This window comes from Gekko japonicus, unplaced genomic scaffold (assembly GCF_001447785.1).
Source record: "Gekko japonicus isolate JY-2015 unplaced genomic scaffold, Gekko_japonicus_V1.1 scaffold2530, whole genome shotgun sequence".
Lineage (NCBI taxonomy): Eukaryota > Metazoa > Chordata > Lepidosauria > Squamata > Gekkonidae > Gekko > Gekko japonicus.
This window is the reverse complement of record NW_015162027.1, coordinates 23,294-44,548: the sequence shown is the minus strand read 5'-3', so window position 1 is coordinate 44,548 and position 21,255 is coordinate 23,294. Positions and strand designations below refer to the sequence as shown.

Here is a 21,255-nt window from a genome sequence, read left to right as displayed (position 1 = left end):
GAGGGGGCGGAGTTTGGGGAGGGGAGGGGCCTCAGCGGGGTACAAGGCCACAGAGTCCACCCTCCAAAGCAGCCATTTTCTCCAGGGGAACTGATCTCTGTCGCCTGGAATAGCTTTTCCAGCTCTGGGTTGGGAAATACCTGGAGTTTAGGGGTGGGTGGGGCCTGAGGGGGCGGAGTTTGGGGAGGGGAGGAGCCTCAGCGGGGTGCGAGGCCACAGAGTCCACCCTCCAAAGCAGCCATTTTCCCCAGGGGAACTGACCCCTGTCGCCTGGAGATCAGTTGTGATAATGGGAGGTCTCCAGCCACCCCCTGGAGGTTGGCGACGCGACCGGCTGCCCTTCTCCCAAATGGAGGCGAAGGCCCAGAAGGCCTAACCGTCCCCTTTTCTCACCGAAAGGGCAGCAGCTGGAGCGTGTTAATCCGTGCGGTGGCCAGGGCCCGGCCTGGCCGGCTGGGGCTGAGCTCAGGGGGTATTTTAGTCCCATGAAGTGGCTAAGGCGGAGCTGGCGTGGGCGTAGGGGGGGGGGCCGCCTTGGCGGCTGGTACAGCAAAGAGCCTAAATCCCGAGCAATCCCCCTGGCCACATTCCACAGGCCCAGATCAGAGGGCCGCATGGTGCGCGTCCCACCTGTGGTGACCTTGGGGACGGGGCCAGAGGACAGCGGCCACCAGCGCCATGGCCCAGCCAGGCCCTATAAAGCCCTGCAGATAACTCTGGGCAGGAATTCAGAGGCCGGGGACCGAAATTGGCCTAATCCTTCCGGATAAGTGGGCTAAAGCCTCGGAGAAGAGCAGATTTCCGAGGATCTCGGTGGGGACAGGTGGAGGGGGAGGGCGGGAGAGTCAGTCCGGATGAACGAACGGGGAATTGAGACCCGCCCAAAACAGAAATCCAGGAAAACGGAGCCCAGGGTCCCTAGCCACCGTGTTTCTCTTCTGCTGGCTCTGCTCCGGTTCAGTCCCTGCCGCCTTGCCCAAGAGAGAGTCTCGATCTCGGGACACCTGATGAGATTCCACAAGGCTTAGCACCTGGCAGGTGGGACCAGTGTTCCCTCTAAGCTGAGTTAGTGTGAGCTAGCTCACAGTTTTTTTAGCCTCCGGCTCACACCTTTCTGTCTTAGCTCAGGAAGGGAGGGCCCCAGAGCAAACTGATTTATGCAGCAGCCAAATCGCTCGCTCACAACTTAAACGCCGGGAGCTCACAAAGTAGAATTTTTGCTCACAAGACTCCACAGCTTAGAGGGAGCATTGGGTGGGACCCTCGAAACTCACCCCTCCCCCCACAATAAATGGCAGGCGGTTTCGTGGCAGGGTGCCCGGGAGAGGGGCGTATCCTGCATACCTCGATTGGATGTCAATTATCATTATATAACACTGAAGGTATATCACCCCGCCGGGTTGCTAACTCCCTTTCAGGAACGTATACGTCACTGAGCAACCTGGGATTAGCGGTAGTTATAAACAACTACAGAGACTTCGTGGAAGAGGTTTTGCATGTTCGGACATACACAGAACTGCCCATCATAATGGGAAGACGTACATGCAAATTAACTTGAAAATAACCTTGGGGGGGGGATGTACACATGTTGCATCTGAGTAGATTCAGGTGGGTAGCCATGTTGGTCTGAAGCAACTGAACAAAGTTTGAAGACCATGAAAACCTTGAAGACCAGCAAAGTTTAATGCTGGGTACAAGCTGTCATGTGCATGCACACCTTTGGGCGGCTACATGCATCGGGTGGCGGCTACAAGCATGGCCGGCTTCAAAAGGGAATTGGATAAGCATATGGAGCAGAGGTCCATCAGTGGATATTAGCCACAAGGTATAGATAGGGACTCTGGGGCAAGTGATGCTCTGTCATCTTGGTGCTTGGGGGGGTCAACAGTGGGATGGCTTCTAATGTCCTGGCCCCACTGGTGGACCTCCTGATGGCACCTGGTATTTATGGCCACTGTGTGATACAGAGTGTTGGACTGGATGGGCCACTGGCCTGATCCAACATTGGCATCTCTTATGTTCTTATGTTCTTATACACTAAATAAACCACTTTCAATCCCCTTTCCAACTGGATTTTGCTGGTTCACAGTAAAACAGTGAAGACAGAGGAAGGGGGGGGGCAGCAGTTAAACTAGGATACGATATACACAATTACTGCAAAAAGTGCATACAAATAACAAAAATTGTTAGAATCCGTAGACTCTGGTTGGGAACTTCAAGCTGTTTTAATCTTTCTGTTTTTCAACAAGGGACGCCATCAATATTCAAAGACGACGTCAAGACAACGGGACGAACTTCCCCGGAGTTTTACCGCTCCTTTCGATACGCTCTTTCTCAACGCAACGGTTCAATTCTGCATCCTTACAATATCTGATACCGGACTCTCTTCAGTTCCAGATAACTTCAAGAGCTCTTGACAAAAGTACTTCTACACACGGACAGCAAGTAAAACTCCGGGGAAGTTCGTCCCGTTGTCTTGACGTCGTCTTTGAATATTGATGGCGTCCCTTGTTGAAAAACAGAAAGATTAAAACAGCTTGAAGTTACCAAGAGTCTACTGATTCTAACAATTTTTGTTATTTGTATGCACTTTTTGCAGTAATTGTGTATATTGGTTCACAGTAAAATCCAGCTGAAAAGTGCACTGAAACTGGATTGAAAGTGGGTTATTTAGTGTGTGTGATCGTAGCCTTCTTCAGAGAGATTCTGATGGGTAGCCATGTTGGTCTGACGCAACAGAACAAAGTTTGAGTCCGGTGGCACCTTTAAGACCAAAAAAGGTTAATTCTGGGTATAAGCTTTCGTTTGCATGCACGCTTCTTCAGTATGCATGTACACAAAAGCTAAACTCTGTCTTAAAGGTGCCAGCGGACTCAAACTTTGTTCTGTTGCATTTGGGGTCTGTTTCTGCCCCTAGCCAAATCCCAGTTATTTGAAATTTAAAAAAAAAAAATCAAACCAAAACACCCTATGTTTTCAACCTAAGGTATTAGAACACAACTCTAAACTTTCATGAATTTTAAAGGAAAACATCTATATTTAATCATCTACAATGTTTTGGTAAAGGTAAAAGTAAAGGTTCCCTTGCTCGAAAGCCAGTCGAATCTGACTCTAGGGTTGTGGTGCTCATCTCCGTTTCAAAGCCAAAGAGCCAGCGCTGTCCGAAGACGTTTCCGTGGTCATGTGGACGGCATGACTAAACACCAAGGCGCACGGAACGCTGTTTCCTTCCCACTGAAGTGGTACCTATTTATCTACTTGCAATTTCTTGCTTTCAAACTGCTAGGTTGGCAGGAGCTGGAACTAGAGACGGGAGCTCACTCCGTCATGCGGCACACTCGGGTCTCAAACTACTGAACTACCAACCTTCCACAGCCTGCAGTTCAGCGTCTTAACCACTTGAGCCACCGCAGCTGTACAATTGTACCTTGGGGTATTTTTATACCAGGAGGAGGAGGAGGAGGAGGAGAAGAAATTGGATTTATACCCCGTCCTTCACTACCCAAGGGAGTCTCAGAGCGGCTTGCAAACTCCTTTCCCTTCCCCTCCCCACAACAGACACCCTGTGACGCAATGTTCCCTCTAAGCTGTGGAGTCTTGTGAGCAAAAATTCTACTTTTTGAGCCACTGGCATTAAAGTTGTGAGCAAGCGATTTGGCTACTGCATAAATTAGTTTGCTCTGGAGCCATCCGTCCTGAGCTAAGACAAAAACTCAGCTGAGAGGGAACACTGCCTGTGAGCTGGGTGGGGCTGAGAGAGCTCTGACAGAAACTGCTCTTTTTCAAGAACAGCTCTGACAGGACTATGGCTTGCCCAAGGTCATCCAGCAGCTGCAAGTGGAGGAGTGGGGAATCAAACCCGGTTCTCCCAGATTGGAGTCTGCGCACTTAACCACTACACCGAACAAGGTATTTCGGTGTGGAAGAGAAGGGCCATCAGGAAGGGACATCATTAGGGTTCCCAGCTCCGGGTTGGGAAATACCTGGAGATTTCGGGGTTGGCGTCTGAGGAGGGTGGAGTTTTGGGGGAGAGGAGTCACTTCCATGAGGTATACTATAGAGCCAACCTTCCAAAGCGGCCATTTTCTCTAGGCGAACTGATCTCTGTTGCTGCATAATAGTGGGAATCTCAGGAGATCTCCAGCCATCATCTGGAGATTGTCTAAATATAATGGCGACACCGCGAAAGCAAGTTTCAGTACAAAAACACAACACTGAGGCTGTGGCACTGTACAAAGAAACACAAATAGATCTGTAAGCGCCCTCTACACGGGGCTGCCCTTGTCGCAAATCCGGAAGCTTCAGCTGGTGCAAAACGCTGCGGCCAGGTTGCTGATGGGAATCCCAATTCGGGAGCACATCCAACCTGTGCTAAGGACGCTGCGCTGGCTGCCTATAGCATACCGGGTTTGCTTCAAGGAGCTGGTTCTTACCTTTAAAGCCCTTTATGGCCAGGGACCTGCATACCTGAGGGATTGCCTTTCCCCATATGTACCGCAGAGGACGCTGCGATCGGGGACCCAGAAGTGGCTGGCTCTCCCGAGCTGTAAGGAGGCCAGACTGGTGGTGACCAAGGCCAGGGCTTTTTCGGTGGCGGCTCCAGTCTGGTGGAATGAGCTCCCAGAAGAGATCAGGGCCCCGCGGGACCTCTCACAGTTCCGCAGGGCCTGTAAGACGGAGCTCTTCCGCCAGGCTTTTAGAGCCGCCACCGCTAACACCTCCACCGCCAGCAACTAACATCTATGCTGGCAGAACCCTGGCCCGCTGGTCCCCTTAATATTGCCCGAGCCAATCACCCTAGATAGCCACAGAAAGCTGAAGAGTTAACCAGGAACGAGGAATGTACCAGCACTTTACTATGTTGTTATGTCTGTGTTTCAATATTGTATTTATGAAATTTTGGTTTATGTAATAGTATTGAGATTTTATACTGTTGTGAGCCGCCCTGGGCCAGGACGGCGGGATAAAAACCTGACAAATAAATAAAGATAGCCTTATTGAAAATTTGTAGTATAAATAGCTGACATCTCAGCGAACCTCTAATACATTCATACACATTCAATATGGTCCACACAGGGCTCCTTAGATGAATTCCAGCTTACAAAAACTTCAAATACAATTCAATCCAATAGAATACAGCCAAGCTCTTTGCATTCCAAGTCAGCTAGAACACAATGTTCCCTCTAAGCTGTGGAGTCTCGTGAGCAAAAATTCTACTTTGTGAGCTACTGGCATTCAAGTTGTGAGTGAGCGATTTGGCTACTGCACAAATCAGTTTGCTCTGGAGCCACCCTTCCTGAGCGGAGACAAAAATGTGTGAGCTAGAGGCTAAAAAACTATGAGCTAGCTCACACTAACTCAGCTTAGAGGGAACACTGGCTAGAAGTTTTGTAGACTGCTCTGCCTCAGTCAATAGGAGGTTTTGTGAAGTTGGCAGGTTCTTCTGAAAAGAGGCCTGAAGAAAGGAAAACTTAAATAAAGAGAATGCACTGACCACTCTAGAGAAGATTTTGGCCGTACAGGAAATGAGCTTGGCTGTATTCTAATGTACTGAATTGCATTTGAAGTTTTTGGAAGTTGGAATTTATCTAAGGAGTCCTGTAGGCAATGCTCCCCCTAAGCTGTGGAGTCTTGTGAGCAAAAAACCTACTTTGTGAACTTCTGCCATTAAAGTTGTGAGCGAGCGGTTTGGCGACTGCATGAATCAGTTTGCTCTGGAGCCATCCCTTCCTGAGCTAAGACAACAAAGAGGCTAAAAAACTATGAGCTAGCTCACACTAACTCAGCTTAGAGGGAACACTGGCTAGAAGTTTTGTAGACTGCTCTGCCTCAGTCAATAGGAGGTTTTGTGAAGTTGGCAGGTTCTTCTGGAAAGAGGCCTGAAGAAAGGAAAACTGAAATGAAGAGAATACACTGACCACTCAAATTGCATTTGAAGTTTTTGGAAGCTGGAATTTATCTAAGGAGTCCTGTAGGCAATGCTCCCCCTAAGCTGTGGAGTCTTGTGAGCAAAAAATCTACTTTGTGAACTTCTGCCATTAAAGTTGTGAGTGAGTGATTTGGCGGCTGCATGAATCAGTTTGCTCTGGAGCCATCCTTCCTGAGCTAAGACAGAAAGGTGTGAGCCGGAGGCTAAAAAACTGTGAGCTAGCTCACACTAACTCAGCTTAGAGGGAATACTGGTCCTGTGTAGACCACATTGAATTTGTATGAATATATTAGATGTTAGCTATACCATCTGGAGACTGGCAACACTAGATCACGTTGTCGTGAAGGGACACGCCTGCCCCGGGCACCTTAAACGGCTTTCACGGAGCAGTGCTTTAAGACAAAGAAACTAATTGCATGGGCAGTAGTTAAAAAGTACCCTAACGGCAAAAAAAATACATTGATTTCTGGGGTGTTTTTTGTTTTGTTTTGTTTACAGAAAGGAACTCTTAAGTGGCTGTGCTTTGGGTATATTGTTCTCCACTGTAGAGGTGAACTCGCCCGGAGAGGAGAAAGTTCTGGTGGAGGTGGTGGAGGAGGAAACGGCCGTGAAGTGGCAGCTGATTTACCGTGACCCCCTCATGGGGTTTTCAAGGCGAAAGACAATCAGAGGTGGTTTGCCTTCGCCTTCCTCTGCGTAGCGACCCCTGGACTTCCCTGGGGGTCTCCCATCCAAGTCGTAACCAGGGCTGACCCTGCTTAGCTTTCGAGATCTGATAAGACTGGGCTAGCCTGGGCCATCCAGGTCAAGGCAAGGGATGAGCAGAGGTCGTTTGCCATCGCCTTCCTCTGCGTAGCAACCCTGGACTTCCTCGGTGGTCTCCCATCCAAGTCCTAACCAGGGCCGACCCTGCTCAGCTTCCGAGATCTGATGAGATCAGGCTAGCCTTGGCCATGCAGGTCAAGGCAAGCGATGAGCAGAGGCGGTTTGTTCTTGCCTTCCTCTGCAACCCTGATCTGCCGTGGTGGTCTCCCATCCCAAGTATTAACCATGAATGGCCCTGCTTTCGCTTCCAAGCTCTGACATGCCTGGGTTAGTCTGGGCTGTTGAACCTGCTCAAATGGCCCAAGGACCCTGCGGATCCCTTCCACCCTAGTTCTGTCGTTCCCACCAGTGTTCCCTCGAAGCTGAATTGGTGTGAGCTAGCGCACAGTTTTTTAGCCTCCGACGCACACATTTTTGTCTTAGGCTCAGGACGGATGGTTCCAGAGCAAACTAATTGATGCAGTAGCCAAATCGCTCGCTCACAACTTTCATGGCGGTAGCTCACAAAGTAGTAGCATTTGTGCTCACAAGACCCCACAGCTTAGAGGGAGCATCAGTTCCCCACATTGGAACACAGACAGCATTTGGCACATAACCACAAAAATACGAGGAACGCTGGGGAAACTTGCCCTCATCCTGTGAAAGCCCTGTTTACTGTCAATATGCACAACCGACAAAAAATACTCGGTGGTGCCCTGATTTGGACAGCCCAGACCAGTCCGATCTCATCAGACCTCGGAAGCTGAGCAAGGCTGACCCTGGCAAGTACTTGGAAGGGAGACCTCCAAGGAATACCAGGGCTTGGGGTGCAAGAAGAAGAAGAACAGGAGGAGGAGACTGGATTTATACCCCGCCCTTCACTACCCAAAGAAGTCTCAAAGTGGCTTACAATCTCCTTCCCTTCCCCTCCCCCACAGCAGACACCCTGTGAGGTAGGTGGGGCTGAGAGCTCTTTCGAGGACTGCTCCTGAGAGAACAGCTCTGAGAGAACTTGTGATTGACCCAAGGTCACCCAGCAGCTGCATGTGGAGGAGTGGGGAATCAAACCCGGTTCTCCCAGATTAGAGTCTGCGCTCTTAACCACTACACCAAACTGCAGAGGCAGGCAATAGCAAGCCACCGCTCCAAAATGTCCTAGCCCCAGTAGGGGGTTCGCCAGAAGTCACCATGACTTCCAGGCGTGCAGGCACATACACACCCACACATTTTTTTTAAAAAATACTCAGTGGCGCGCAGTGCATCCATGTCTTGCACAGTCAGTCAATGGGTATCTAACAGATGCAGAAGGACCTCCTGAAGTGTGAGTCTGTATATGACAGGGAGAAAGTACCAAAACATCACCAAACCTATTAAAGGGCTCAATAAGAACATGCTAATGTTCTCAGAGGTGAAGATGCTGAGCTGCAGACTAGAAGATCTGTAGTTCGGCAGTTCGAGACCCGAGTGCCGCGTGACAGAGTGAGCTCCCGTCTCTGGCCCCAGCTCCTGCCAGCCTAGCAGTTCGACAGCAAGAAACTGCAAGTAGATAAATAGGTACTGCTTTAGTGGGAATGTAACAGCGTTCCGTGCGCCTCGGCGTCTAGTCATTCCGGCCACATGACCACGGATACGTCTTCGGACAGTGCTGGCTCTTCGGCTTGGAAACGGAGATGAGCAGCGCCCCCTAGAGTCGGATTCCACTGGCTTTCAAGCAAGGGAAACCTTTACCTTTACCTTAGTATTCTAGTCTCTGGATGTTGTGCCCCTGGCCACGTTCTGTTATTCAGTGACCAACAGTCTTCATTGCAAGAACTTTGGACTTCCCCCGTTTTTAGCAGGTACCAACTTGCCACTTGCCCTCAGGTAGTTCCGTTTTTGTTGGCGGACGACAGCCCTGCAGTTACCCCACCTGCGGCCAAATTCTTTTCTGCGATAATATCTTGGAGACACTCCCTGGCTAAGTATTAATGTGACAATCGCGCCATTTTACTCGGGGCGCGATTTTCTTTTACTAATCATTCTGTAAGGCATTATTGAGCTTTGTACTGTGATGTTATCGTAAAACTCAAGACCTCCAGTCAAAGGAGTACATTGTTAATAAATGAAGAAAAAGAAGAGATTGGATTTCTACCCCGTCCTTCACTCGGAGTCTCAGAGTGGCTTACAATCTCCTTTCCCTTCCCCTCCCCTCAACAGACACCCTGGGAGGCAGGTGGGGCTGAGAGAGCTCTGTCAAGAACTGCCCTTGAGAGAACAGCTCTGACAGAACTAAGGAAGCAAAGGCACCTCTAGAGTGGCGACCCGTCACGGCAGAATCTGTTGCTCTAAGAGCAGAAATTTGCTTTGTCCCTTAGGAAAAAGGTGCCCAGAGAATGCTGACACTTGTGATTTGGGCTTGCCAACCGCCAGGTCCGGCCTGGAGATCTCCCAGAATTACAACTGATCTCCAGATGTCCTTATCAGCTTTAAAAGGAGATTAGATAGGTTCCTGTAGGACAAGTCTGTCAGTGGCAACTAGCCAGGATGCCTGAGGGGAACCTCCACATGCAGAGACAACAAACTTCTGAATCCCAGAGCCAGGAGGCAACATCAGGGGAAGGCCTCGGCCTCTCTGCCCTGTTGCTGCCCCTCCAGAGGAACTGGCTGGCCACTGAGTGAGACGGGAGGCTGGACTAGATGGACCCTCACTGCTCTGACCCAGCAGGGCTCTTCTGATGCTCTTCTCAGGGGAAGGCCTCGGCCTCTCTGCCCTGTTGCTGCCCCTCCAGAGGAACTGGCTGGCCACTGAGTGAGACGGGAGGCTGGACTAGATGGACCCTCACTGCTCTGACCCAGCAGGGCTCTTCTGATGCTCTTCTCAGGGGAAGGCCTCGGCCTCTCTGCCCTGTTGCTGCCCCTCCAGAGGAACTGGCTGGCCACTGAGTGAGACGGGAGGCTGGACTAGATGGACCCTCACTGCTCTGACCCAGCAGGGCTCTTCTGATGCTCTTCTCAGGGGAAGGCCTCGGCCTCTCTGCCCTGTTGCTGCCCCTCCAGAGGAACTGGCTGGCCACTGAGTGAGACGGGAGGCTGGACTAGATGGACCCTCACTGCTCTGACCCAGCAGGGCTCTTCTGATGTTCTTATCAGATCCATTCCCCTGGGGGGGGGGGAAAGCTGCTTTGGAAAGTGGATGCCACGGCATCATACCCCTCTGAGGTCTCTCCCTGGCCCAAACTGACCCTAACTCCACCCTCCCCGGGTTCTACCCCCAAATCTCCAGGAATCTCTCAACCCAGCGCTGGCAACCTGACTTATGATGAATCCCATAACTTCCCCCCCTGTCAGTATCGCCTCCCCTTCCCCTGTTTTAACTATCAGCTTTACTGTGTCCTGTAAACACTCCTGGAGCATCAGCTGTGCACCACGGATGAAATATTTATAACAATAAAGTATATCGCCGGGAGCCAGGATAATCCAATGGATCAGCGACAGAACCCCCCCTGGGCGGCGTCCACAGAGGGACGATCCTCTATACAGCTGCTGTTGCTGCTGCGACTGCAGAGGGATTTGCAAGGGCCAATAATTAATAATAAATTGTATGGCATCGTGTGTAGTAGAGCCAGGAGATCCTAAGATTGTCTGGCAGCCTAAAATTCTAGCTCTTTTAGCGTTATGCACCACTAGGTGGCGAGCTTGACTAGTTTTTTTTGGGCTGAGAGAGCTCTGAAAGGGCTGTAATCGACCCAAGGTCACCCAGATGGCTTCATGTGGAGGAGTGCGGAATTGAACCCGGTTCTCCAGATTAGAGTCCGTTGCTCTTAACCACTATACCACACTGGCTCTTTGCAATGGCAAGGAAACATCCACAATGGAAGTTTTCCCTGCACTTTCCTTGCCTCAAGACTCTCCTCCCGGGAAGAAGAAGGAGAAGGAGGAGATTAGATTTATACCCCGCCCTTCACTTTAACCTTTTCGTTCTTAATCCAATTCATTTTTTGTTCAGGAGGGCGTATACTTTGGCTAGATGCTCTGCCTTACCTACTGCAGTTCTTGAGGGTAAATTCAAAAAACTTCCCCGAATTGAGAGGTTATGTATGTGTGCGTCGGGGGAGATCGAATCCCAGGAACATGTTTTCCTGAGGTGCCCATTATTTGACGAGGCTCGTACAAAACTTATTGATCCTTACTTGGCTGGCACTTCAGATCAGGATAAGATAGAGAATTTGTTTTCTAACTTTGAACATACAGCGCTCCATCAGATTGCGAAATTTTGCTCCTTGGTTGTAAAAGCTCATCAGCGTTCTGGTTGTCACTTGGGTTAGGACTGCTTGATTTTAACTTCTACTGCTACTTTTGTCATTTTTATTTTATTCTTTTTTACTGTGCTTTATTGCAACGTATTCTTAAGTCTGGTTTTAGTGATCAAAACGATTGTACAATGCTGTCCCTTATTAACCTTGTTGTACTCTGGAAGTTTTACCACCTGGCTATTGTAATTTACTTTTATTGTTTTTATATTGCTGGCTATGCGCTGTAACAATAAAATTCATTCATTCATTTTTTGTTTATTTCCCCTGCACCGTTTTAGTTCTTTCTTCCTTTCACATCCCGTCCTCCCCTGGCCAGATTGTATACAACAAGAAGAAGAGGAGATTGGATTTATATCCCGCCCTTCACTCAGAGTCTCAGAGCGGATTACAATCTCCTTCCCTTCCTCTTCTCCACAACAGACACCCTGGAAGGTAGGTGGGGCTGAGAGAGCTCTTTCAAGGACTGCTCTTGAGAGAACAGCTCTGAGAGAACTTTGGCTTGCCCAGGGTCATCCAGCAGCTGCAAGCGGAGGCGTGGGGAATCAAACCCGGTTCTCCCAGATTAGAGTGCGCACACTTAACCACCACACCACACTCTAGGTAAGGCTAGACTGTGGGGCTGGCCCAAGCCACCCAGCAAGCTTCCACAGCAGAGAAAGGATTCGAACTTGAGTCTCCCAGTTCCTTATCTTGCACCCAGTTCCTTAACTTGCACACCACCCTGGCTCTTCCAATGAGCCACACGGAACACAGTTCCTCGGCACCCCGTGGCCAAGTCCACAACGCAACCACACCCGCAACAGACCTAAGCACACACGGACCAACGGGAAGACACGCTTCCTGCCACACAAACGTCTGACTGGACGCAGCTCGCACAACCCTGCTCTCCCTGTACGAAACGGGTGACCCAAACACTACCCAAAGGAGTCTCAGAGCGGCTTACAATCTCCTTCCCCTTCCCCTCCCCACAACAGACACCCCTGTGAGGTAGGTGGGGCTGAGGGAGCTCTGAGAGAGCTGCCCTTGAGAGAACAGCTCTGACGGAACTTGTGACTGGCCCAAGGTCATGCCAGCAGCTGCATGTGGAGGAATGGGGAATCAAACCCGGTTCTCCCAGATTACAGTCCGCGTTCCTAACCACGACGCCAAACTGGCTCTCAACACCTCCGGCCCGTGAATTTTCAGGACGTTCGTTCTCCGCGGCTGCATCTTACACCCAAGCCTTGGGCACGGTTGCTTATGTTTGCAAAGCGTTCACGCAAACATTAGCCGACACACACATGCGCGCGCACCAACACACACACACACGGGGGGGGCAGTGTGATGTCCCGGCCTTTGCCTTTTATAGCCAGCCTGCCGTTGCCAAAAGGAATGAATTGTCCTTTGGCCAAGGAACGCTCTCACACAAACACACTAACTTCAAGGGCTGTGCTATATCCACTAACAGCCTCGGTTCAAGGAAAGGAGATGGTGGCGGCTACAATGACTGGGGCGGGTAGGGTGTCCATAACCAGGGAGTGGCATGTGCGCCCCCACCCCCGGGGGCATTAAACAGCCTCCTCTCTACGCACACACACACACCCCAGCGCTCTCCCTTCCCCACAATGTGTGTTCTGAAAGGGGGAATCCATCCAAGTGTGCTCCGACCCCTACGCTGTATGGCATCCCGAGTATTTTAAGCCCTTCTGGGAAATCCTTTCCCCTTGTGGCTGGCAAGTAACCAGATCCCGGAATCCCCCAGAACAGAAAAGCATGGGGGGAACCCAGCAAGGTCACCAGGAGATATATGGGGGTGGGGGAGGGAGGGAGGGAGAGAGAGGGAGAGAGAGGGAGAGAGAGAGAGAGAGAGAGAAGAGGCACGGGAACCCACAGGCTGGATGGCATGCACCTTTCTGGTGGAAACACACACGTACACACACCTGGACAAAGCCGCAATCCACCGCAAGTACAGCCTCCGGGCGTCCTGTCCTGCCCTTTACCAGAGACGCAGGGCGAAACGGCTGACCGTAAAGATTATAGCCACGCCAAGGGCATATACGGCATTAGCACACGCATGGGTCGTGATCGGCTGCACGGACCTCAGTTAGGGAACAAAGGAACCAGACAGAACACCACAGACACGGTGGCTCGGCATTGTGCGCCGCCGGTGGCGTACGCAGCCAGAATGGTGCACGTGTACACCCACAAACCACCAAAGACGGCTTTTGTCATGGGGCGGACATGAGTGCTCAGGGCCAACGCTCCCTCTGAGCTGTGGAGTCTTGTGAGCAAAAATTCTACTCGGCGAGCGACTGGCATTCAAGTTGTGAGCGAGCGATTGGGCTACGGCATAATTTAGTTTGCCCTGGAGCCCTCCTTCCTGAGCGGAGACAAAAAAGTGTGAGCCGGAGGAGTGGCTCGCACTCACTCAGCGTAGAGGGAACACTGCTCAGGGTTGGATTGGCCCTTGAACTTACTGGGAAAATTCCTGGAGGGCTGCGTTGGAGGGCCAACAGAGAGCTCCAGCAACTGGACCCGATGGCCCTGGCCTAAGCGGTGCTTCCATATTCACTCCACTCACATTAGGGGCTCAGCAATGGCAGCAATGAGTACAGGCTCACCTGTTTGGTTTGGTACAGTGGTTAAGTGTGCAGACTGTAATCTGGGAGAACTGGCTTTGATTCCCCACTCCTCCACTTGCACCTGGCTGGATGACCTTGGGCAAGCTGTAGCTCTGATAAGAGCTGTTCTTTTTTTTCTTTTTTTATTTCTAGGCCACCCTCCCCACGAGCGGGCTCAGGCGGCTAACATCAGGGCACGCATACCAGTACATAAAAACAGGATAAAAACAAATAGTTACCAAATTTACAAAATAAAATGCTCCAAGATAGCAGTCCTCCATTTAGTAGATGGCATTAGGATATTTAAACAGATCTCAGTTCAGTGGTCTCCATGCGCCATAGTGCTGCAGTTTGTTTCTCGCCAGGCCATTCCAATATCCCGCTGTTGCCAAACTCGTTGGTGGTCGTAGTGGTGATGGTGCCTCCTAATCGAAAGCCTGGCGGAAGAGCACCGTCTTACAGGCCCTGCGGAACTGTGCAAGGTCCCGCAGGACCCTGATCTCTTTTGGGAGCTCATTCCACCAGGTAGGAGCCGCCACTGAACAGGCCTTGGCCTAGTACCAGCAGTTTCTGTCAGAGCTCTCTCAGCCCCGCCTACCTCACAGGGTGTCTGTTGTGGGGAGGGGAAGGGAAAGGAGTTTGTAAGCCGCTCTGAGACTCCTTTGGGTAGTGAAGGGCGGGGTATAAATCCAATCACTTCTTCTTTTACCTCACAGGGTGTCTGTTGTGGGGAGGGGGAGGGAAAGGAGTTTGTAAGCCGCTCTGAGACTCCTTTGGGTAGTGAAGGGCGGGGTATAAATCCAATCTCTTCTTCTTCTACTTTTACCTCACAGGGTGTCTGTTGTGGGAAGGGAAAGGAGTTTGTAAGCCACTCTGAGACTCCTTCGGGTAGTGAAGGGCGGGGTATAAATCCAATCTCTTCTTCTTCTTCTTTTACCTCACAGGGTGTCTGTGGTGGGGAGGGGGAGGGAAAGGAGTTTGTAAGCCGCTCTGAGACTCCTTTGGGTAGTCGGGGGATAAATCCAAATCCAATCTCTTCTTCTTCTTCTTTTACCTCACAGGGTGTCTGTTGTGGGGAGGGGAAGGGAAAGGAGTTTGTAAGCCGCTCTGAGACTCCTTTGGGTGGTGAAGGGCTGGGTATATATCCAAACTCTTCTTCTTCTGTTTGCTTCAGCCAACGGGAGCCTGTGGAACTGCCAGCCACTTGGCCAGCTTGTTCCAGGACCGTTTCACTTTCCCAGCCTGCTCTGGTATGTACCTGAAACAAACAGGCCCCATGTGAATGACCTTCGCTTGTATACTGAGTTGTGAACGCCTCAGAGCAGAGGTCCTGTTATGGAAGCATGCGTGCCAGCCACTGCGCATACCTATTTATGCGCCCTTATAACCAGAGGCTCCTGTGTTTATCAGCACTCTACTTCTCGTGAACACATTCAGACATGCACTCGTAACTTAGAAGAGAGCCAGTGTGGTGTGGTGGTTAAGAGCCTTGGATTAGTATCTGGGAAACCCGGGTTCGAATCCCCACTCTGCTGTGGATGCTTGCCGGGTGACCTTGGGCCGGTCACACACTCTCAGCCTAACCGACCTCACAGGGTTGTTGTGAGGATAAAACAGAGGAGAGGAGAGTGATGTAAACTGCTTCGGGAGAAAGGGAGGCTGTAAACAAAGGAAACAGATGAGCAGATGGTCCAAGGAGGCCGCCCGCTCATCTTGCGTGGCCAGCTCAGTCTAGGGAACTCGTCCTTCACTTCATTTTGCGGCCAGCCTTTGTCATCGGGACTCCGAGCGGATGGCGGGATTTGAAAACGAGGCAACGAAGGCCAGCGTAAATCGCACAACGGAGAATGCAATAAAAGCAGATTACAAAACCAGGGAACTAAAAAGCTTCATAATACCTCCAATGAACAATACCAGGAGGGTGGTTCCCAAGATTTCCAGACGTCAAAAGAGCCATCTTTCTTCTCTTCTGAAAGGGGCCCTCCAGAACAATTCCGTTTTACCTAACACTTCCCTTTTTCAATGCCACCCTAGTCTCTCGACAAAAATCCCCCCCCGGAACAGTTCCATTTTATTTTTTTTGGTAAACAAATTTTATTTTCAATAGGAACTTAACATCCAACAATATTCATTTTCATTTTCCCTTCGTTTACCCCGTTCCCCTTACCACCCCTTCCTCCTGTGGCTTCCCGCAATGCTTCCACCCTTCCACCCACATTATAATACGTCATCAGTTAAATCATTTTTCTTATCACTACTGCCTCAAGATAACATCAATTAACCTAATATTGTTCTAAACATATTAAATTTTGTTTCACATCCCAGTTCTTTTCCAGATATGTTTGGAACAGTTCCATTTTACACAAGCATGTATAAGGAAGAAGAAGAGATTGGATTTATACCCCGCCCTTCACTACCCAGTCTCAGAGCGGCTTACAGACTCCTCTACCTTCCCCTCCCCACAACGGACACCCTGTGAGGTAAAAGAAGAGGAGGAGACTGGATTTATACCCCACCCTTCACTACCCAAAGGTGTCTCAGAGCGGCCTACAAACTCCTTTTCCTTCCCTCCCCACAACAGACACCCTGTGAGGCAGGTGAGGCTGAGAGAGCTCTGACAGAAACTGCCCTTTTTCAAGAACAGCTCTGACAGAACTTTGACTTGCCCAAGGTCATCCAGCAGGTACAAGTGGAGGAGTGGGGGAATCAAACCCGGAACAGGAGGAGGAGGAGGAGGAGACTGGATTTATACCCTGCCCTTCACTACCCAAAGGAGTCTCAGAGCAGCTTACAATCTCCTTCCCCTTCCCCTCCCCACAACAGAAACCCTGTGAGCAACGTTCCCTCTAAGCTGTGGAGTCTTGTGAGCACAAATTCTACTTTGTGAGCTACCAGCATTAAAGTTGTGAGCCAAGAATTTTGCTACCGCATAAATTAGCTTGCTCTGGAGCCATCCTTCCCAAGACAAAAATCTTTTGGCTGGAGGCTAACAAACTCTGAGCTAACTTACATTAACTCAGCTTCGAGGAAACACTGCCTCGGAGGTAGGTGGGCCCGAGAGAGCTCTTTCGAGGACAGCCCTTGAGAGAACGGCTCTGAGAGAACTTGTGACTGACCCAAGGTCACACCAGCAGCTGCCATGTGATGGAGTGGAGAGAGTGGAGAATCAAACCCGGTTCTCCCAGATTAGAGTCCGTGCTCCAAACCACTACACCAAAATAAACAGGGGTGTTTTTTGGGGGGGGAGGATTAAACAAACATGTGGGAGAGAGAGCTGTCAGCAGCTACCAGCTTTGAATGCCAGAAGTTCAACCTCTGCGTTTGACACCCAACCGCACAACTCCAACTATTATATGAGAAGTAACCAGGGGTGGGGGATCTGCTCCTTCCAAACCTCCCAGAGGCATTTGGCAGCCTGTTCCGCCAAAGCAGCCTTTGACCTGATCCGGACGTGGAAACGCCTGCGTTCCACCTGGCAATCCTCGGCAAGCATGCTCACAGCCACACCTAAATGCCTCCCCCCCTGCCTCAAGCGCTGCACGTATAATGTACGTAGACGGGGAAATGCACATATTTTGCAGAACACCTGCCGATTCTGGGTCACGTATACATACACGCAGATTCAAGTCCACGAATGCTTCATGGATATGCTCGTACAGGAATTGCTCAGCCAAAAGTATGAGAGTATTGTGTCTGAGCTTCGTACACACCAGCACCTAGCTCCTTTCCTCCACCTATAGATAACACGCTCTTCCTTAGGGTGGTGCTGATGGGGAGCATTTATCCTCAAAAGCACCCCGGGGAGAGGTTTAGGACAGTGCCTTCCACTAAGCATTATAGTTAATCGTGTACTTTAACCCCCATCTATCCAGGCCCAGCACAACTTTTAAGCCCGTCTGCTAACCGTGGGTGCAAATTTTCACCTGAGCACTGCACACTCTTGCCTCCTGCACCGAGTTGCCACAGAACTACCTAACCCGCCCACTGCATGACCAACACACACACACACCCTGGTTTTCAGTGCAACGACATACTTTATAATGCTCATAAACCCCCAGTCAGCCAATAGCTAAAACTGCAGACTATTCTGAAGATCTGGGTTTGGCGCACAAAACCTACACGAGCGTTAGGGAGAAACCAGAGATAATTTCCAGAGATGAACTCCAGAGATAATCCAGACCATCGCATCTGCAAATAGGGTAAGATGCTCTCTCTCACACACAAACACCTATAACAATAATGCTTTGGGGACCCCACCTGGTTGGAAAGACTGCAGAGAAATGTTTTAATTACATCAATTATAAGGAGGTTTGCAATGGTTAGGCAGTTCATTGATAAACTTTTTTTTTAATCAATAATTTTTTTAATCTTCTGAGCAATTAATCAGCGCTGGCTCTTCGGCTTTGAAACGGAGATGAGCACCGCAACCCTAGAGTCGGATTCGACTGGCTTTCGAGCAAGGGAACCTTTACCTTGCAATGGTTAGGCAGTTTCATTGATAAACTTTTTTTTAATCAATATTTTTTTTTTATCTTCTGAGCAATTAATGGGGGGCGCCTTTCCTGTTGCTTAAAACGTTTACAAAACAATCAATAAAGCTTATAATTAGTTCTGGAAAGCGACGTGTCATCTTCAAAGGCGCATTCTCCCTTGACTTTCATACCAAAGGGATGACTCTCCAGAGATGCTAGATTTGAGTCCAGATATCTGACTCAGGGAGCTTTGACTCTTTAAAGCTCACACCTGCAGGGCTTTAAAAAAATTTTTTGGAAAAAGAGGTGCCGGGACTCTCCAGAAGGAAATGAAGTTGTCAATCGGCATACTGAAAACCAGTGTTACCTCTAAGCTGTGTTCATGTGAGCTAGGTCACAGGTTTTTTAGCCTCCGGCTCACACATTTATGTCTTCGCTCCGGGAGGATGGCTCCAGAGCAAACTAATTGATGCAACAGCCAAATTGCTCGCTCACAACTTTAATGCCAGTGGCTCACAAAGTAGACTTTTTGCTCACAAAACTCCACAGCTTAGAGGGAGCATTGCTGAAAACTCACGAACTTTTAAACATTTTAAAAAGAATTTTGTCGAAGAGGTTCCAGAACTCTGTTCCGGTGCATTCCCCCCCCCCAAAAGCCATACATACCCACCAAAATGTTGTAGGTCTTAGGTAAGATGCTCCTGGATTCGAATCTAGCTCTAATACGGCAGACCGACCCGGCTAACCGTCTGAAATTACCTCCAGAGAGGACGCTGGCCCTCTAAGCTGAGTTCGCGTGAGCTAGCTCACAGTTTTTTAGCCTCCGGCTCACACAGTTTTGTCTTAGCTCAGGCAGGATGGCTCCAGAACAAACTAATTTATACAGTAGCCAAATCCCTCGCTCACAACTTTAATGCCAGTAGCTTACAAAGCAGAATTTGTGCTCACAAGACTCAGAGGGAGCATCGGTTGAGACACTCATAGGCATAATCCAAAACCCAAAAGCCATCAATCAGAACTGCTGCTTTATTGATATGGAAATCTGTGCAGCTTTAATCAGTTCCATCGAGGTAAAACCCCTACGATTAATCAGCTAAAATGTTTTCAACTGAGGGACAATTTGAGTGAGTCGGAGGGTCCGTTTGTCAGAATAAAATCTTACAGTTAGGCCAGATGGTGAGACACAAATTTTAGCACACACAAAACGCAGAAGCATAATCCAGACTGGGTTTGCTGAGCGCCACTTCTCGGTTTCTCCCTCCCGGAGTTTTAATCCCGGAGGAGAGACCCTATTAGTTCCTTAGAGCAAAATCCAAAAGAGATCGGGGCCCTCAATGCTCCCTCTAAGCTATGAAATCCTGGGAGCAAAAGTTCTACTTTGTGAGCTGCTGGCATTAAAGCTGTGAGCGAGTGATTTGGCTGCGGCATAAATCAGTTTGCTCTGGAGCCATCCCTTCCTGAGCGAAGACAGAAATGTGTGAGCCGGAGGCTAAAAGACCGTGAGCTAGCTTACACTCACTCAGCTTAGAGGGAACACTTGCAGACGACCAGGCCATTATTTCAGTCCACGGACTCTTATGTTGTCGAAAGAACAAACACCCCGTCGGTTTCCAAAGGCACTGTGTCCGCTCCCACCTTTCCCCTAGGACTCACCTGAGTCTCCGAGCCTCCCTTACCTTTGTAGGTCAGGTACACCCGGGGGGCGCCGCTGAGGCTGGCGTGGCCCAGACAGCAAAAGATGGGCAAGCACAGCAGGAAGGGGGTGGCCCAAGCCACCATGGCGAAGGGAGTCGCGGAGACACCTGCGAAGAGAGAGAAGAGATGTGGGGAAGCGGGAGGGGGGCCCCCCAGAGCACCTTAGGGCATGGTGTTGCGGGCGGGCAGGGGGAGAGAGACGTACACCGCCGGGCACTCTACTGGAAAGGGCGCTGCAAGGGAGTAACAGAGATCAAAGCCTGCTTCCTCGGCCCCGTCCCACCGGGCACCCCGCCAAGCCGCTGTAACCCGAGCAGATGCAGCGGCTGATGGGCACTTCAAAGGCGCTGCCAAGCTCCTGAAACGCTCCCCTCGCCCCCCCCTTTCCCCAGGCCAGCGGCACTTTGAAGCTGGGGGGGTGCACAGAGCCGGGGAGTCCCCAGAGGGGCCCTCCTGTCCCCAAGCCCCCCCAATCCAAGTCCCTCGGCTGTGGCGCCCCCTGCTGGGGGTCCCCTGTATCGACAGGGGAGGTTCCTCACTCGCAGAGGGCGCCGCCTGCCCTCCTGGCCGGGCCTTGGCCTCCTCCTGCCGCCATCACTCTCAGCCAAGGGGGGGCAGGCACGGCAGCAATCTCTCCCCGCGCCCCGGCCGGGCTCGCATCTTCCCCATGCCACGGAACAGGTGCCAGGGGACAATGCCAGCAGCCAGCAGCGAGACCACCAGCCCTCCCCCACCCCCTTGCCCACCAGCCCGGCTCAGGACTCGGTGCCAGCAAGGCCCGGCGGCTTTGATCGGCGTCCAGCCAGAGCCAGCCGCCCCCGCCCCCCCCATCGCCGGCTCCTGTTCGTTCCCTCCCCGAGCGCAACGTGCCGCGACCTGCCGCTGCCATACCTGGAGCAGGTAAGGGGAAAGAGGTGCATGCCGGGGCCTGGCGTCCCCGCTCGGCCCGAGGTGGGGCGCGCAACGCACAACTCGGCGCGCTGCAGAAACTTGGGAGCTGCGGAGTTTGGCGAGGAAAAATGCAACCCGGGGAGCTCCCGGCGTGAAAGTTGTGAGCGGGCAATGGGGCTGCGGCATAAATCAGTTGGCTCTGGACTTGCAATGTTCCCTCTAAGCTGAGTTAGTGTGAGCTAGCTCACCGTTTTTTAGCCTCCGGCTCATATATTTTTGTCTTGGCTCGGGAAGGAGGGCTCCGGAGCAAACTCATTGATGCAGCAGGCAAATCGCTCGCTCCCAACTTGAATGCCAGGAGCTCACAAAGTAGGATTTTTGCTCACAAGACTCCACAGCTTAGAGGGAGCATTGCTCTGGAGCCCTCCTTCCTGAGCAAAGACGAGAATGTGAGCCGGCCGCCGGAGGATAAAAAAACTGCGAGCTAGCTCACACTAACGCAGCTTAGAGGAAACACTGGGGGGGGGGACCCCCGCGTCTTTTGCATGCCCGGCGGCGGCAATTGCACTTCC

The 21,255-nt window shown here is 50.9% G+C and overlaps 1 protein-coding gene across 1 annotated transcript in view; it reads right to left on the bottom strand.

Annotated features, from left to right (window-relative positions):
• LOC107105527 (semaphorin-3F-like) overlaps positions 1-20,595 on the bottom strand; it is a 24,050-nt gene extending 3,455 nt beyond the window's left edge. Inside the window, exons 1-2 of the mRNA XM_015405520.1 lie at positions 20,539-20,595; positions 19,773-19,899 (exon numbers count right to left, since the gene is read on the bottom strand). Of these exons, the coding sequence (XP_015261006.1) occupies positions 19,773-19,876 (104 nt within the window). The 5' untranslated portion in view covers positions 19,877-19,899; positions 20,539-20,595. The remainder of the gene's footprint in view (positions 1-19,772; positions 19,900-20,538) is intronic.
• Between the last annotated feature and the right edge of the window lie 660 nt (positions 20,596-21,255).